General features: G+C 35.7%; 1 protein-coding gene across 5 annotated transcripts in view; it reads right to left on the minus strand.

Annotated features, from left to right (window-relative positions):
* The window catches only part of ROCK2 (Rho associated coiled-coil containing protein kinase 2), a 136,949-nt gene that overhangs the window by 35,064 nt on the left and 89,028 nt on the right, over nucleotides 1-12,857 (minus strand). For all 5 annotated transcript variants that reach the window (XM_078444980.2, XM_078444977.2, XM_078444978.2 and 2 more), the window contains 5 exons: nucleotides 10,772-10,916; nucleotides 8,777-8,915; nucleotides 4,850-4,941; nucleotides 3,899-4,058; nucleotides 1,865-1,925 (listed from right to left, as the gene is read on the minus strand). In XM_078444980.2, the coding sequence (XP_078301106.2) occupies nucleotides 1,865-1,925; nucleotides 3,899-4,058; nucleotides 4,850-4,941; nucleotides 8,777-8,915; nucleotides 10,772-10,916 (597 nt within the window). The remainder of the gene's footprint in view (nucleotides 1-1,864; nucleotides 1,926-3,898; nucleotides 4,059-4,849; nucleotides 4,942-8,776; nucleotides 8,916-10,771; nucleotides 10,917-12,857) is intronic.

Here is a 12,857-nt window from a genome sequence, read left to right on the forward strand (position 1 = left end):
GAGAGGCTTAAAGACAAGGATAAGCTGTTTTTTAAGCTTCATATAAGATCCTTTATAATGGTAGTTTTTGTACCTTCTTAATGTGACTTTTACCAACGTAAGGAAAAAAATTCTCCATCTCTTGCTTTCTATGTATGTAAACATGACGTAAATATACGAGTGAGACGCTCTAATCTTGGCAGAATTCTTCTATGACGCCAAGTCTCTCATTCATTATGAATAAAGGATACCCTCTGATATGCTCCACTGTTCTTCTGCAGATTATTTATGTAAAAATACGGTCACACAGTGTACTTACAAGATGAAAAGGTCTATATCTGAAACAAATATTTGGAATATTTAACTGCACTTGCTCAAGAATATATTACTTCTCTTAAAAATGAGAATTTAAGTTCTTCTTTAGATCTTTCTACACAGTGCCAGGAACACTACTATAAGGAGTTACGGTCAATGAGTCTTCCAGGAATGGCGGCTAATTGATTATAAGTCATTTCCTTGCCATGCTTTACATCTTCTTCTAGGCCAGATATGTTGATCTTTAAACCAACTGCAATTATATTACGTATTAAATAATCCATTTTTGGAGCATCATTACCTTCATAAAGGGCTCAACTTTTTGAGTGCCTTTTATGCCTTAGGTCCCATGTTAGGCACTTTACAAATACTGTCTCATCAACCCTAACAACAACCCTAAAAAGGTGGTAGGTAGTGTTGTATGTACTCGATAAAGAAACTGAAACTCAAAAAAGGTGAGTAACTCTCTAGATGGCTTAGCTAATAAGTGGCTGTGCCAAAAATCAATCCAAGTCTATTAGATTCCAAGGCCAATATTCTTTCTACTGATTAGGTTTCTTTAAGAAACTCATGGTTTCTTAAATATTTTATACATCTTAAGCAAAACTATCATTTTTCCCTAATAAGAACACACAGGCCAATGAACAAGTCCTGTTTAACTACTTTTGGCTATTATTACATTAGTATAATTTGATCACGCTTGTTTTCACTTGTTCATTCAAAATTCTTACTATCAGTTGTATACCCTTAATAAATAAAAACAAGAAAATTACATAATAGATACTTAAACAATAAATCCATAGGGGCAATAATAAAAGAAATACTTGGTAGAAACAAGGCTGGGAACTTCTCTCTTAAGTAGATGTAGCACTCCAAATGCTAGGTGGAAAATGGCTCTATCAAAACATTGTCAGAGGGATGTGTTTTTCTCAGTTTTTCAACATAAGTGACATCAACATACCTCTTGGCTTTCCTATTTAAAACAAAACAAAAAAGAAATTTAAAATGTATGCATGCTTTATAAAATTCCTAAAATAAATCAGGCCAAAATTATCTAACCAATCTTTTTACCTTCTATAAATTTTAAGGAGAAAATGTTAGCATCCTCATTAACGTGTATGCGTGCGCACAATTTACTTTTGTGTATGGTTACAAATTATAGAGGCCGCAAAATAGTGTTAGTTTGATAAAATTAACCTTTGTTTGAATTCATTCCCACTTAAAATATTAATTTCTCCACAATTTCTGTACCCTTAGAGCTTATTATCTATGTTCTTTTAGAGTACTAAGATTATAAAATTTTCTGAGATTGTAGATGTTTATAAACCTATCACTTTTTTGCTATTAAAACTATGCCTAAAAGCTATGTTTAATTCATCTTTTTACTAGCCACCTATCTTCCACGATACTACCTGTCAAATAAATCCATCATCTCAATGTTTTGTGAACTGTATTACAACAAAGAACACCAGAAAATGGTTCAAAAAGTAGCGTCAAATGAACTTTTTAAACACATGGATATTACTAAATTAGTCGAACATGTGACTAAATAGTGAAAATTTATACGTACTTCATTTTTCCTTGACTGTATTGAATCATTTTCTCTGCAAGATGGAGAGTCACTTAATAACCTAGAGGGAAAGGCAGGAGATAAATTCTTTGCATGTCATTTTAATCCATTTTCTAATATCCCCAAATTATTCTCAGAATTAAACTCCAATCACAAAGATTTCTCTTTTTTACTTCAACATATTTTAAATGAAGCACTGTTTTCCCCTTTAGACATTTATATCATTCTCGATAATTTAAAATGCTGCACTTGTTCTGCCCCCCACTCTTATCTGATGTTCTAGTCTTTAATATTGTTGAGACTGGAGTCACTATATGGCCTATACCTTCCCCCTCTTCATCTCATTTTGAGTTCCTAGAACTATCTTATCTAGAAATCTTCTAGAAAAGAGACCCCTCTCCTCCTTTTCAAAGGTAACATCTCTTGATTCCCAGGTCTTATAATACATAAGTCATCACTTCTATTTAAATATCAGTATCTCACTTTAACTGGGTCCTTCCTCACTGCCTATAAATATGCTTGGGTTTCTCCAGGCACTCATATCCTCATCTCAGTGAGCATGACAAGAGTTTTTAGAGTACTACCGTTGGCAGGGTGTCCAACTCATCCTGGTCTACCTAGAATTTTCTCAGTTTCAGCATGAAAGTCCCTGGCCACATCCCAGGAAGCCCCTCGGTCCTGGGCAAACCATAATGGTTGGTCCCCCCTACCATTCCATACATGGAAGTACCAAGTTTCTCAAATATGTTTCTCCAATGTCTTTAATGCCTCGCTACGTGTCAAAGTCAAAAGTCCCTCAGTATAGCACACGATAATCACCTGCTGCTTAACTCCAACGGTTTTTAATCTTTACACCCAATACTCACTGCAGTCAATCCGTACTTACTGGTCTTGTGCCAGGCTCTGTGCTACATGGAGAGATTGTAGGCAAAACACTCGCAATCTCATTAGGTCTTCCAAATGATCAAAATACAGCAATAAGCACCTTGTGTTTGAGCCCTAGGACCACACTACTCTGTCCCAACGCGTGCTAACAGGCCACACTTTGGCTTCCATGGTTCACCTGCCCACAGCTGTCACCTAACCTCCCCACATCTCGGCCACTCAAAACCCTTTCTTGTTTTTACAAACGCCACCCCTTCCCTGAGGTCTTACCTGACTGCATACCCTCACCCCAAAGATGTGACTTTTATTTTTCTTCAGAACCATTCTATTTGAACCACCTCAGATATTTTGGTGCCTTTCTTTTTTTCCTTTTTAAAATGTAGGTATTTTTTAATGTTTTTTTTGTTTGTTTTTTTTTTTGAGAGAGAGAGAGAGAGAGAGAGAGAGAGAGAGCGTGAGCTGGGGAGGGGCAGAGAGAGAAAGGGGTACAGAGGATTTGAAGTGAAGCAGGTTCTGTGCTGACAGCAGAGAGCCCGATGAAGGGCTCAAACTCACAAACTGTGAGATCATGGCCTGAGCTGAAGCTGGATGCTCAATTGACTGAGCAACCCAGGTGCCCCAAGATTTATTTATGAGAGAGAGGGAGAGAGAGCAGGGGAGCAGCAGGCACGGCGGGGGCAGGGAACAGAAGATCCGAAGCTGGCTCTGTGTGACAGCAGCAAGCCTGACTGGGCTCGAACTCACAAACTATGAAATCATGACCTGAGCCAAGTCAGACGCTGAACCGACTGAGCCACCCAGGTGGCCCAGCACCTTTCATAAGGCAAATATCACATTCTACCCTTCATTACGACTATATTATTCTCTTATATCCGTCATTAGTTGATAAGTTCCTTCAAAAGTACGTATTTGGTCTTACTCTGTATCCCCCAAAGAATACAGAACAGTGCCTTGCATTCATTTGTAACTGAATACAACATTCAGAAATAATGGAATTAAATGAAAAGTAACTTTTGATAGTCCTTTTGAGAAACTCAGCAGTTTAAAACAAATGAACACTTTATCTTCTATAGTCCAGAGTATCACAGTAAGACAACTCTTATAGCACAGTCTTGAAAGCAATAAAAATGCAACAAACAGATCACATACAAATTTTCTCTATAGTAGGTAAATCCTATAAAAGGCAGCTGATTTCCCACAAAAGCTTTAGGAATTGGGAAGGTTTCTACATCTCCTTTATCATCTTCGATGTCATCAAAGTTGCTGCTGTCTATGTCACTGCTGAGTTCAGGTACTACAGGAGCTGCCGCTGTTAGAAGAAAAGAAATGAATTGTTTTATGCATAATCCAAATATACACTAGCCATCCAGATTTTGTTTTATATCAATTACAATATGCGATTGTGTGATACCAGCACATGACATATTAATAATATATAACTAATCAATAACATTATGATTTACCATAGAAAATTTTGGTAACATGGTTTACATTTTATCATTTCAAAAAATAAAAACCTTATTAACTATTTTATTACTATATCGGATCAGCTTTATCTATAGATAAATCTACTAAACAAGGAGAGGAATATGGTATTATTATAGGTACTAAAATTGAAAGCAGCAGTAACTGCACATACATTCTTCAGTCTTCGGCTTTTTATACTCTGTAAGTAAAATATTTCTTACTCTTAAAATGAATTAACGTCAAATATATATAAAGTTAGAATGAATTACTATGCTTATTCTAGTATTCATCAAAGTATTGTCTCCATATAGTGATTTATTAATTCAAACTCATTCAAATTCAAGGCTATTTCCCTGATTCTGAAAGTTATTTGGATTCATAAAAAATGTGCCAAATTAAGAAATCTATTATAAAAGTATTAAGAAATATTGCTAATAAATACAAATTAGTTTAAGATATTGAGGAACATTAATTTAGTTATGAATATTGCCACAGAACAAATTTGAAATGAAACCTCCCAATTTAAAAGTAGTATCATTAAGAATATCAAACATGCTTATTAATTCAAAAGAGGAATCAATTTTTGAGATTTCAAATGTGATGGAATGGAAATATTTAAAGTTACTGACTTACTCTCTCTTATGTTATCCCAATTCCACTGATCATTCTTAAAGAAAGGATGTTGTTTGATTTCTTCTACCCCATTTCTCCCAAGTCGTACCTCCCTAAACAATACAAGTTAAGACTGTATTATAAAAAGATTATGAAAAAAACAAAAAAAATAACTCTTATCTTGACAAGGATCAAAATAAGGATCACAAATGACTTTGAGATATCTTTAAAAAAATTTTTTTTAACATTTTATTTATTTTTGAGACAGGGAGAGACAGAGCATGAAAAGGAGAGGGTTAGAGAGAGGGAGACACAGAATCCAAAACAGTCTCCAGGCTCTGAGCTGTCAGCACAGAGCCCGACGCGGGGCTCGAACTCTCGGACTGCAAGACCATGACCCGAGCCGAAGTCGGCCGCTTAACCGACTGAGCCACCCAGGCGCCCCGAGATATCTTTATCAAAAGTTTCAAGCTTAAATGTTTTTCAAAAAAAAGCAATGCCAATTTTACAACATATGATCTCTCTAGATTAAAAGGACTGTATAGTAAATGCCATGGAAAAGGAAATGTATTTCCCTCTGTAGTCTGTATCAAACAAAAGTACACATGAGGCTTTCAAGTAAAAATATTCATCTGCATGGGCCAAAACTGCATGACCAACTTCATGATGGAAAATGAACACAGGTCTAACTTTGATACAGAAGAGTTATTCAAAGCCTCTCTAATAAAAATGTTATTTTAAAAATCTCTTAAAAAGAATTCACACATTGCTAGAAGCTATCAGTATTAACTCTGATGAACAATTTCATTCTTTGACCTTTTGAGTCTTCAATGAAGACTGTATGGACATAAAAAGCATCTTTATATATATATATATATATATATATATATATATATATATATATATATATATATATATGCCCCTGGAGCTATGTTTAATAGAAACAAAAAAAACCTGTAAACTTTAGAGGGAAGTACTGCTAGCACAATGAGGGCATTAAATTCTTTTCAATAATGGAAAAGAAATTGAAAAGAAAATATCTTTTCTCCATTTACAATCATTCCTTGGACTGCACCACCACCCCGCAATAAATTGTTTAGGCAAATTTCTCATGAATGGTACTCCTTTCATTAACATGTGCTACATATCCTGTTTTATATTATACCTTTCAGCACAAATTATGGTCATCCTCATCAACCCATCTAGTCCCAAATCAAACACTATATAGGATCTGTTCTGAGTTTATCAGCATGGATTGGTAATCAGATATTAACAAATCTTGTAATTGATAAACATATTAAAATGATTAACCTCTCTAATGAGAAAAACTAACAATGCTTCAGATGGAAAAAAAATCATGATATTCAGTTTGATGAGAATGAAGAAGTAACTATAATCAACGGATATACACCCTGATGTGACTTCTCTGGGTGTCAATTTTGCAATATCAACTCATTTTAATTAATTTTTTAATTACCATCCAAGTTAGTTAGCATATAGTACAACAATGATTTCAGGAGTAGATTCCTTAATGTCCCTTTCCCATTTAGCCCATCTCCCCTCACAATCCCTCCAGCAACCCTCTGTTCCCTATATTTAAGAGTCTCTTATGTTTTGTCCCCCTCCCTGTTTTTATATTATTTTTGTCCCTTCCCTTATGTTCATCAGTTTTGTATCTTAAATTCTTCATTATGAGGGAAGTCATATGATATTTGTCTTTCTCTAATTTTGCTTAGCATAATACCCTCTAGTTCCATCCACGTAGTTGCAAATGGCAAGATTTCATCCTCTTTGATTGCCGAGTCATACTCCATTGTATATATAGACCACATCTTCTTTATCCATTCATCCATCGATGGACATTTGGGCTCTTTCCATCCTTTGGCTATTGTTGATCGTGCTGCTATAAACATTGGGGTGCATGTGCCCCTTTGAAACAGCACACCTGTATTCCCTGGATAGATACCTAGTAGTGCAATTGCTGGGTTGTAGGGCAGTTCTATTTTTAATTTTTTGAGGAACCTCCATACTGTTTTCCAGAATGGCTGCACCAATTTGCATTCCCACCAGCAGTGCAAAAGAGATCCTCTCTCTCCACATCCTCGCCAACATCTGTTGTTGCCTGAATTGTTAGCCATTCTGACAGGTGTGAGGTGGTATCTCATTGTGGTTTCAATTTGTATTTCCCTGACGATGAGTGATGTGGAGCATTTTTTCATGTGTTGGTTGGCCATCTGGATGTCTTCTTTGGAGAGGTGTCTATTCATGTCTTTTGCCCATTTCTTCACTGGATTATTTGTTTTTTTGGGTGTTGGGTTTGAAAGTTCTTTATAGATTTTGAGTAATAACCCTTCAGCTGATATATGATTTGCAAATATCTTCTCCCATTCTGTCAATTGCCTTTTAGTTTTGCTAATTGTTTCCTTCCTTGTGCAAAAGCTTTTTATTTTGATGGTCCTAATAGTTCATTTTTGCTTTTGCTTCCCTTGTCTCCGGAGACATACTGAGTAAGAAGTTGCTGTGGCTGAAGCCGAAGAGGTTTTTCCCTGCTTTCTCCTTGAGGATTTTGATGGCTTCTTACATTGAGGTCTTTCATCCATTTTGAGTTTATTTTTGTATATGGTGTAAGAAAGTGGTCCAGGTTCATTTCTCTGCATGTTGCTGTCCAGTTTTCCCACCACCATTTGCTGAAGAGACTGTCTTTATTCTATTGGATCTTTCCTGCTTTGTCAAAGATTAGCAGGCCATATGTTTGTGGGTCCATTTCTGGGTTCTCTATTCTGTTCCATTGATCTGAGTGTCTGTTTTTGTGCCAGTACCATACTGTCTTGATGATTACAGCTTTGTAATATAGCTTGAAGTCGGGAATTGTGATGCCTCCAGTTTTGGTTTTCTTTTTCAAGATTGCTTTAGCTATTCGGGGTCTTTTCTGGTTCCATACAAATTTTAGAATTGTTTGTTCTAGCTCTGTGAAGAATGCTGGTGTTATTTTGATAGGGACTGCAACATCAACTCATTTTAAAGTGTGTATCCTAGAATTCTACCTTTAAGATCTTATCCTCCAGAATACATGCAAAGATATGAATACATGAGGACAGTCACTGCAGGACTCCTTGTAACAGCAACTGGCTAACAATCAATATGGTTTGCTGAGAAATCACAGCACTTTTGAGCTCGAAATGCCCTCAGCTATCGTTGATTGAATCTGACCCCATCATTTATGGGTAAGTAAAATTATTTCCCCCCAAAGTAAAATAATTTCCTTAAGATCATAATGCTAGTGTGTCAAGTTTGGACTGCAGTGCACACACCGGTTATAAATGTTGCCCTTTGATAGAATGACTCTTACCACAAATCTAAAAGAATTAAATAGAAAGGCCAAGGAAGAAACTGCAAAGAGTTTCTATCTTCTCTTTTTGAGGCAGGTTTTCACAACACTCTTCACCCATTTTGTTTTAAAAAAATATCGAATTTCCCAGGCAGACTTACTCATATTCAAATGCAAATATAAAAGGGCTGGGAAGGGGGCACTCCCAAGTCAAATACAAAAAGCTTTTGAGATTATAACCAGTCAAGTATGTGTCTGCACAAAACACTCTTCTCTCAAAAGATGTACAAATAAGAGTCCTATGGCTTAATTACTTTTAAGGATAAAATGTGAATAACATAAGCCTTATTTCTTTCAAATACATTATCTTACCAAGTTCTATTTTTCTCTTCTTAGACACGAAGGTTAAGGTCAGAGTTAAGATTTCAGTGGGATTGCGCACACATAACGACGAGAGTAACCGAACACCAGGCCTAGCAGTAGGAAAAGCCTCACCCAGAATTAAGTGCAATTTGGATAAAGTCAACGAGATTTCGTATGCAAATAAGAGTTAGCTATGCTTCCGTTTCTACGAATTTAGAAGTTAAGGGCTCTCTACAAAGAAATTCAATGTATATTACCTATCTGTTAAGAAGGCACAGATGAGATTCTTCGCATGTTTAGAAATTTCTGCATCTTCTGGGAAACACAGTGAGTTTTTATGATCCATAATTTTGCTATATGTTCCTACAAGTGAATCTGCATAAAATGGAGTATCCCCTAAAATTCCAAGAAAGAAGACAAGGAGTGTAACAGACAATGCAAATTAAACACTTTTCATAATATTTAAATATGTTAACTTTAAATTTGTCAAGTGCATGGAAGGACAAATGAATTCAAGATTTTTCTAGGGCCATTTTTAACTGCAATAGAGTCCTTTAAATGAAGTCCAGTGCTAACTAACCTGAGCAGGCAGGCACCAGAGTAGGCTCAGAATACTGTAAATCAGTGTCATTCAAACTCATTAAATTCAACTCTCAGAGTTGAAAACAACAGCAGGAATTTAAATGGTCCCTTCAAAGGTGTCATGTGAGTTCCTCCAAAGTACATTATTTCCTAAATCCCTAGAAGACTTCAGGCAAATCTTAGAATATATTCTACTTTCAAAAGATCACAAAATACACCTAATGTATCATCAGTTTGGGCCAGAGGTGGGGAGAATGGACAGCTACCAGGGAACACACTCTGCATATAAAGCAATGGAGGGGCGCCTGGGTGGCTCAGTCAGTTGAGCATCGACTTCGGCTCAGGTCACGATCTCACAGTTGGTGAGTTTGAGCCCCGCATCAGGCTCTGTGCTGACAGCTCAGAGCCTGGAGCCTGCTTCGGATTCTGTGTCTTCTCCTGTCTCTGCCCCTCCCATGCTCATGCTGTCTCTCTCCCTGTCTCTCAATAATAAATAAACATTAAAAAAATAATAATAAAAAATAAATAAAGGGATGCACTTCAATAACAAAGGCCCAAAACAATGTAGGTCATACAATGACATGAGTTTAAGCATAGCAAGATCAGTACTACATACACAAGATGGTCACCAAGAGAAGGCAACTTATGCCACAAAAACGGTCCATGGCTAATTATTATTTAAATTTGAGACTTACCAAAATATTCTCTTTTTTTTTTTTTTTTTTCAGTAATAATCATACTCAACTATCCCACAGATTTCACAGATTTTCCGCTATCAATTTTTTTAGGGACATCCTCTAGAAAATAAATTCTTCAATTTCTAAAAATATATTTTCAACTCTGAAGTTATTTCCTATAATGTTATCAGCCTTATCACACTTGCCCCAGAAAGTAGATTTAGCTATATCTGCCCTCATCCCCAAGCCAGATGATTCAGTCACTGGCTTCCTTAGCCACAAGATATTTTTGTGACCCCAGTACTTTGGAATCAGAAATCTTAAGAATGAAAGTGATGATATAAAAAAAGTCTTGGAATACATGAGCCTTTCAAATTTTGATTTGGTCACAGTGAAAGAAATTATTAAATATGCCTCTGAGTTTTCTGAGAATGAAATATTATTATAAAATATTTTTATCTTGATAGTCAAATTGGTCAATAACTATTAATGATTTTACTAGATTTACTAACCATAGATAAATACAACAGAAGAAACACAGTTGACAAGAATCAATTAGGTAACATAATTGCATAAACTAAAGAGTACTTTTAATCCTCTATTATTACTGAAACAAATATTAACAGCTTTACATTTAAAATATTTACAACAAATACTTGGTCAAGAAAATCTGGGACTGGAGGCCCACTGCAGCTGTATACTTGCTTCTTATTCTAACACTGTCTTCATACAAAAAGGTCTACTGAAAGATTATTTCCAGCAGTATACTTTTAATTCCTTTTATAATCCACTAAATCACTGTGTCAGTGCAAGGCTTGGTCTTAATTTTCCAATCACAACCTGTCATAACTGATAAAACTAATTCCACGTTTTTAAAAATTCCACTTCTTTCCACAGCACACAATTAATTTCCTCATATTTTCAAATTCTTCACTTAAAACTAAAGTGGCATCAGGTGGATTTTTAAAAACAGAAGTTGCAATATTTACTTACCCACCAGCATCTCAAAAAGGAAAACACCCACAGACCACCAATCACATTCTCGCCCATAGTAACCATCACCCCCTTGTGATTTGAGAACCTCGGGTGAAATATAATCAGGTGTTCCAACTGCTGTATCACAATGCACCATGCCTGTCTGGGTAGAGAGCAGAGACCAAGAAAAACAGTTGTATGTAAAACCATAGACACATAAATGCAACTAACTCATTTAATATTATATACACAGTGGCTACAAATTGCTACCAATAGAGCTTCATTGCTGATATAGCTTTAGGAGGACAGGAGGTAAATGTATCATGAAATGCTTAGAAGTGTCAGGATTACGGGAAATCAAGGGTAACTTTTCAACTCTAAAATACAGGAGCCTTCATCACTGAAAGAAGTAAAAAGTGGTACACTGCATGGGAATTCCATGCAAGTCAACACCTTTTGTTACTTTTTCTTACACTACTAATTAGTTAGGAGGGCGGTTACAAGGAAGTACAAAACGCGATCTTAAGGCACTAACCTGGAGAAAAGAATTAGAAGCTTTGGTATTTTCAAAGGAACCGGCAGTATTTAAGATTACAAAGAGCCTAGTTTGGAGGCTGGATAAAAATGGTTCTTATTATTAAGAAAAAAAAATGGGGGAAATAGATCTAATGTTTAAATTAAAAGATCTTAACAGTTTGAAAGCTATACCACCAAGCTGCATATTTAGAAATACAGAACTGTGGCATGAAGGTTATTTGACAAAATGGTAAAAACACCATTATCTGTGTTTAGTTTTGGTGTGTAATAAGATACTCCCTATCTGATGTCTTTTTGACAAGGATAAGAACTATCATAAATACAAGTACGTGAGTGTGTGTTGTAGCATATACATGTGTGTATGTTTGTATATGTGTGTGGGCTGTAAAATTAAATCAGTATAACAATATAACACTAAATAATACTCATTCACCTTTAGCTCTGTCCAAACTTGCTAAGATTTTATAGATGAATTTAAATGCCCTCCATTTCCTTTACCTGCCCAGTGAAAAGTATGTCACCCACGCTGCTCATAAGGAAGCTACATAAATTCCCCCATACTAAGTATTATGACTTTTCTTTGGGAAAAGGAAGTTCCATGTATTTTATAAATATGACTTATGTAAATGTATTTAATAGCAATAAAATGTTAATCATAGGAAATTAATTTCAAAAACAATCTTTTCATTCCTCATATTAGCAACAATTCAATCATTTTACTTTCCCAAGAATATAGCAAATAGAGCATAAAAGCCATTTTAGTTTGAATACAAATAAAATAAAAGTTCTGAAAATAATGGGGCAAATTATGAGGGTGATAATTTGTATGGATCAGTACTTAGGATAAAAGATGAAAAAATCAGTACCTGACTTCAAAATGCAGAGCATAAAACCAATTTTTATCATGGACTATCCTAAACTTCTACTAGAGGAAACATTAAGAGGTTTACTTACTTATTTATTTATTTATTTATTCATTCATTCATTCATTCATTTATTCATTTTCTATTTGAGAGAGAGAGAGAGAGAAAGAGGGAGAGAATCCCAAGTAGGCCCTGTACTATCAGCCCGGGTGGAACCTGAGGCAGGGCTCAATTCCACAAACTGTGAGATCATGACCTCAGCCAAAATCAAAAGTTGGCCACCCAACCGAATCACTCAGGTGCCCCAGAAATTAGACTTAAAAAAAAATTAGTTAGCATTCAAAGGTTTAGAGGAAGGAGAGGAAAGGGTAAGATACAAACGTAACTGGCATAAAGTTAGGCTGTAAAGGCTTGGATAAGTCAGGCTTGAAAGGAGAGCCCATGACATGACAGCTAGGGCAGAAAAAGAGCAAAAGTAAAGAAACAAGCATGACGTCATATAAAGCACATTCAAGAAACACAGTGAAGTCCCAATCAGCTAACAGTAAAGCTTCACAACAACGAAGACAGGAAAGGTAAGATGGAGACCAAGTTTAATAATCAGTTGCAGAATACTTTCACAGGACTGAAGAACTGAGTTAATAGCACCCTGCTTTTGGAAAAATATTCCAACCATAGTTTCTGACCAGCATATTGGAGGTTGA

This window comes from Panthera onca, chromosome A3 (genome assembly GCF_046562875.1).
Source record: "Panthera onca isolate mPanOnc1 chromosome A3, mPanOnc1 haplotype 2, whole genome shotgun sequence".
In the NCBI taxonomy this organism is placed as follows: Eukaryota; Metazoa; Chordata; class Mammalia; order Carnivora; family Felidae; genus Panthera; species Panthera onca.